Source organism: Chiloscyllium punctatum, chromosome 1, assembly GCF_047496795.1.
Source record: "Chiloscyllium punctatum isolate Juve2018m chromosome 1, sChiPun1.3, whole genome shotgun sequence".
In the NCBI taxonomy this organism is placed as follows: Eukaryota; Metazoa; Chordata; class Chondrichthyes; order Orectolobiformes; family Hemiscylliidae; genus Chiloscyllium; species Chiloscyllium punctatum.
In genome coordinates this window covers 133,890,015-133,896,014 of record NC_092739.1, presented here as the reverse complement: position 1 = coordinate 133,896,014, position 6,000 = coordinate 133,890,015, and the positions used below count along the sequence as shown (strand labels likewise).

The 6,000-nt window shown below is 42.9% G+C and overlaps 1 protein-coding gene across 1 annotated transcript in view; it reads left to right on the top strand.

Annotated features, from left to right (window-relative positions):
* The first annotated feature begins 3,795 nt into the window (after positions 1-3,795).
* The window catches only part of LOC140480005 (endothelial lipase-like), a 35,148-nt gene continuing 32,943 nt past the window's right edge, over positions 3,796-6,000 (top strand). The window contains exon 1 of the mRNA XM_072574489.1: positions 3,796-4,105. Coding sequence (XP_072430590.1) covers positions 4,015-4,105 — 91 coding nt within the window. The 5' untranslated portion in view covers positions 3,796-4,014. The remainder of the gene's footprint in view (positions 4,106-6,000) is intronic.

Genomic DNA, 6,000 nt, shown 5'->3' with positions numbered 1-6,000 from the left:
TTGGCACTCAGTCCAAGCTCTGTGGTCCAGCACCCTTGCTGCCTTGGAGGTTGTGACCTCAAAATCTTGTCTCATGACCACATTAGGGATTATGGTCTGTATTTTGGAACACCCTGTCTTAAAGCCAAGCAATATGTTTCCTTTTCTCTTCTAATTTTTCTGAAGAGTCTCCTCGATCAGATACAGTCTTACAGTTGCAATGCCCTAAATGATGTTTTATTGATCTTGATCTATTTACTCAATGGTTCAGATCACAGGGATCTGATGCCTCTCCATCAGCTGGGACAGTGAATGATGAGGCTCTGTGCTGTTAACCTGGCAAGTTGTTTCATTTCACTTAGTCTTTTGTCAATTTTCAAAATTTATTTAGTTTTAAAATGTCATTTTCCAGAAACTGGGCTGCATACTTCAGAGATCTTTGTTATTCATAACATTTAAAAGGAGTTGCTATAAGATCTAAGCTCACTAGAATTTCTACATTTCAAAAAAATTGGTAAACTAAACATTGTTATTTTCCAAATTACATGCATTGTAATTGCCAGTCTGCTCATGTCATTCTGTATCTTATAATTTTCATATCTCACAGAATTGTTACAGCACATAAGGAGGCCATTCAGCATGTCCTGGTTCTATCACCTCCTGCTTTTTCCCCACATTCCTGCATACCATTTCTATGAAAGCAATTATCCAATGCCCTCTTGAATGTCTGAAATATAGAATTCAAATTTCACCATCATCCATGGTGGCATTCAATCTCATACCTCCGGACCATTAGGGACATTACTCATCTAGTGACATTATCACTACACCACTGCCATCCCTTGCACTGTCTGTTTCCAATGGGAGTCAGATAAAATGAATTTATGTTCATGACTCAGTTTCCCCTTTTTTAAATAGCTCCAGTGTAACTCACATCTCATTCTTGAGCAATATTAGGGATTTCTTAATTTTTAACTGACTTTTTTCTTAAGCATGTACTTAGTATTTGAAACTGCTGTTAAAGATGTTCCTTTGCATTTTTAGACATTGCTGAAAAATGTGTTGCTGGAAAAGCGCAGCAGGTCAGGCAGCATCAAAGGAGCAGAGAATCAACATTTTGGCCATAAGCCCTTCTTCAGGAATGAGGAGGGTGTGCCAAGCAGGTAGGGAGGAGGGACTTGGGGGGAGGGGCGTTGGGAATGCGATAGGTGGAAGGAGGTTAAGGTGAGGCCGGAGAGGGGTTGGAGGCGGAGAGGTCGGGAAGAAGATTGCAGATCAAGAAGGCAGTGCTGAATCCGAAGGTTGGGACTGAGATAAGGTGGGGGAAGGGGAAATGAGGAAGGTGGAGAAATCTGCATTCATCCCTTGTGGTTGGAGGGTTCCCAAGCGCTCTTCCTTATGCCCAAAATGTCGATTCTCCTGCTCCTTTGATGCTGTCTGACTAGCTGTGCTTTTCCAGCAACACATTTTTCAACTCTGATCTCCAGCATCTGCAGTCCTCACCTTCTCCTAGTTGATTTTTAGACATTGGTTTTCACCTCACTAAACAGCTGCCACTATGTCACTCTCAGTGATATCACTATTGAGAAGGAGCCCTGTATGTAGCAAAGGAGTTCCACAGCTTGTAGAGGCGATCATAGGCTTGTCACTTGGAGCATGAACCCAGGTCACTGGATTTACAGGAAAAAAAACTGCCTCTGCTGAACATCTATTTCCCCCTCTCTCTTTTAAAATCCTCCTTAAAACTCACCTGCTTTAGTCACCTTAAAATCTCCTTCTTTAGCTCTGTGTTAATTTTTGTTTACATCCCTGTGACGCTATTTGGGGCAATTTGTTCAATTCTACTGTTTATAAATACATCTCATTGAATATTAATCTATTTAACATGACTCCCTCAAGTTTTCTTTAACCTGAAAATACTGTTTTGTTTAGTTTATATAATTCCACTAGTAATGATAGTCATAAGTAGCCATTTTATTCATTTAACAGAAAGCAACTGTTATTTTGTGCAAAGGATCATAGTTTTTTAAAATGTCACTTTTGGGATGTGGATACTGTTGTGCTTGTGTTTATTGTCCATCCCAATGTGGCCATGAGGAGGTGATGGTGAGCTGCCTCCTTGTACTAGTTTATCTGGCATAGGTGCTGTTAGGAAGGGCTTTCCAAGATTTTGATCCAATGATAATGAAGGAATGGCGATATAATGTCATCTTTCAATGGTGTGTGACTTGAAGAGGAAAATGCGGTGGGTGGTATTCAGATATCCCTGATGTTTCTGTTCTTCGAGAAGGCTGTGGTTGTGGGTTTGGAAGGTACTGTTGGAGGAGATTAACGAGTTGCCACTGTGCATCCTTTAGATGGTATGCACTGTTGCCTCTGTGCACTATGGTGGATGAACGAATTCCCCATTCAACTGCTTTGTCCTGGGATGGTGTGGGGTCTGGTGAATGTTGTTGGAGTTTCCAGACCAAGTGGGGCGTATGCCTTCACACTCTTGACTTACACCACGTTGATGCTAGCCTGCCTCTGAGGAGTCAGGAGGTGAGTTTGACTTTGTAAACAATCCAAGCTCTGATCAATCCAGTCTTATTCTGAACTCACCGACTTTGATTCGTGCATTTCCCAGCCAGAATCCCTGAAGAACGATCAGAAATGGGGAATCTTGTCTATTATTTTTCTCCACAGTATGTGGGATGATGATACTAATTTCAGATCTTCAGTGTTCTGAAGGGGGGTCACAGTCTGTAAACGTGAACTCTGATTTCTCTCTACACGTGCTGCCAGATCTGCTGAGTTGCTCCATCAATTTCCGTTTTTGTTGCTTTAATGTCACCTAATATTTGGGATATTATTGATGTGGATGGGACAGTTCCCACAACGGAGCAATTTTGAAAAAAAAATTCCACACCTGACGCAGCGACTTTTGCCACATGGTCACATTAGAAGGTCAAACATCACTAACCGAGCCGAAGGAAACTGAAACCGGCGAACACTAAGGTTAACACGCCCTTTCTCCAAGGAGCAAGACTGAGTGAACTGGAGATTCATTTCCCCACATTACCTGCCGTACAGGATAGGAACCTGTTTCGGCACCTGTCAGCTGTTTAGGTGTCTTTATGACGGGTGTGTGGACTGTCTGACTCCTCGGAAGGAGGTTCAATACGAGATCAATGCAACACGCACTCCCTCATCGTTTCATTCATTTTTTCCATATCTATGTTAAAGGTACCTGAACATAAAGCCGCCAGGACAGAGAAGGTTTGATATATCGGATTGTTAATCCTCTTTTTTGTTGTAAATTAACCTATGACAGCCGTGACAATTTGTCCATCCGTGTGACACACTATGCAAATATTGTCCCGCAGAAGTAAGAAATGCTTTTTTTTGCAGCAAATGCCACATTAAAATGTTTGCTCTTCATGTGCAAAGACTACTTCAGTAACTGTGTATGTACATAAAGATATTTTATGAATAAAGTGTATTTTTGCAATAAAACATTTTGTCCGTGTTACACAGACTATAAAAGAGTTGTGAAACAATTTAGTAACTTCCAGCAAACTGCATTTCTTAAAGAGCAAACGCCTTAAAGGTGACTGATTAAACTGATTATAAGATTTTGAACTTTGCCGTTTCTCTGAGAATTCAATTTCCCAGACCCCTGTCGAGTCTGAAATATTTGGTAAGAACTCAGTCCCCCAATGTCATTCATCTATTGAATATTCAGACTCCACCTCTTAGGCTCGACCAATGGCGGGGAAGAAAGGCTGAAACATTAGCCAAATATCTATCTGCCGATTAGTCGGATGACTGAAGAGATTTGTTTAAAAAGCCAACTGCAGGACTCGAGCATGTGAAACAATTGAAACAAGGTGCCTGAAAAGTTTCAACTCACTCACAGGGTCTGAAGTAGCTTTTTAAGACCAGTGGAATCGGGGCTGGCTCTTTAACGGAAACATCATTAACTAAAAAGTACAAACATTAATTCACAAAGATCAGCCTTTGTAAAGCACACCCGAACATCAAAGGGGCATCTGAATGAAGGCGATGACTAGCGTCACACTCTGTATCTGTCTATCTCTCTTATCCGTGGGCTTCTCAGAGAAAGACTTCAAGGACACAGTTGCTGGTAAGAATGCTTTTTCTAGTTATTATCAAGTGTTCTGTAAACTTTAAAAAGCAAGAGTATTAAACACTAACAGTGTTGGAAACTTTTCTGAGCATCTTCCTGTAATTTATATTCTTATACAAATTCATGGCGTCTTTCAATTCATAAAAAAAGATACAATTTTTACTCTTGTAAGAACTTGTACCTCTGATCCGGTCGGTTTAACCTCCTTAGTGCTTTGTAAGAGCATCGCTTCTCCTCATGTTCGGAGAAACAAGACACCACGACAAAACAAAGAACTGCGGATGCTGGAGATCTGAAACCAACCCAGAAATTGCTGGAGAAACTCAGCAGGTCTGCGGAGAGAAAGCAAAGTTAACGTTTCGGCTCCAGTGACACTTCTCCAGTTCTGAACAAGGGTCACCAGGGCCGCGATATGAATTCTGCCTCTCGCTCCACAAATGCTGCTGAGTTTCTCCAGCAATTCAGCCTTTGGTTTTAACGGGAAAAAAAACTTCCTTAAATGACAATAGCAATGTCCTTCCGTGCAAAACTTCCTTAAATGACAATAGCAATGTCCTTCCGTGCAAAGCTGCACAACTAACCCAAGTACCTTCTGAAGACAAGAGGCCGTGGTATATTCTAAGACATCTTCACCGAGTAGTTGTGTTACCAATCATACACCTGGCTGTCCTCAACTCCTGGTGAACCCCTGAACGCTGCTTGATGGCAGAATGGGTGGCGGGGCTGTGGGCAGAACGGGTTTAGTCAATTTTCATCCCAAGACTTGAGGCGAGGGAACTAGGCAAGAAGGCCAGCGTTACGAGGCAAAACTCCAACAGATTTTCAAAGAACTGTACAGAAAGCAAAAGTCAACTTTAAATCGACTTACAGAGAGAAGCCAACAGTTTCTCGACTTAGAGAGAGAAGCCAAAGAAAGCGAGGCGTGCGGGAGAAATGAGAAAGGTTAAGAGGGCAGAGAAGTCTGGGAGCAGGAAAACGATTCAGAGATGCCGAGATGTTTGAAACACAGTCCCCCTCTCTGACTCCTGTAAAAAAGATCATCCGCAGGTAAACAACGGACAGGTCAAATTGACCACAGCAGCCGGTTCCAACAGTTTTTACATCAGCGACTCCACTGCAGAAAGTACTTAGTTTAGTTGTATAGCGCTTCGAGATGTTCGAAAGTTAAAGTACATTGTTTCCTTTTCCCGGCTGAACTCAATGTTCAGTCCGCGTATCCGCGTGGTTCCCCTCCAAGTTTTCTCCCACATGTGCAGGTGAGGTGAATTGGCCATGCTAAGTTGCCCGCAGGGTCCAGGGATGTGTAGGCTAGGTCCATTAGTCAGGGGTAAATGTGGAGAGTAATAGTGTAGGGGAATGGGTCTGGGTGAGTTACTCTTTGGTGGGTTGGTGTGGACTTGTTGGGCCGAATGGCCTGCTTCTAGACTGTAGGGGTTCTATGATTCTGTGAATGTTCAACTCTGGAGGTGACCTGGCATCCCCTGCCCCATCCCCTTGGTGCTTGAGCTTTTCCTCTGGGGAAAATAATAAACTTCCCTGATGTAAGATGCTGTTTTCCCACTGGTAGGCGGTGAAGTAGAGCAGTGTCCTATTGTTGTGAGGCAGTGGACTTCACTCCCATACTCAAAGAACGATAACATCGCTGGGTAAGCTGCATTTGTCAAAGCAGCCTTCCCTTAGCAGTCCGGCTAATCCCTTCCCTCCTGTTGCCCTTGTGGTGTTTGACATCTTCACAAGTTGTTGAACCTCTGCAGGCTCCAACTTTCCCCCATTCTCTTCTAGCTGCAGTATGATTGTCAGAATCTATTCCCTCACAGTTTCACAACCTTGAGACACGCAAGGTTAAGCAGGTGATGAGATTATGCAGTACATCACAGGTATACGTGGGCTGG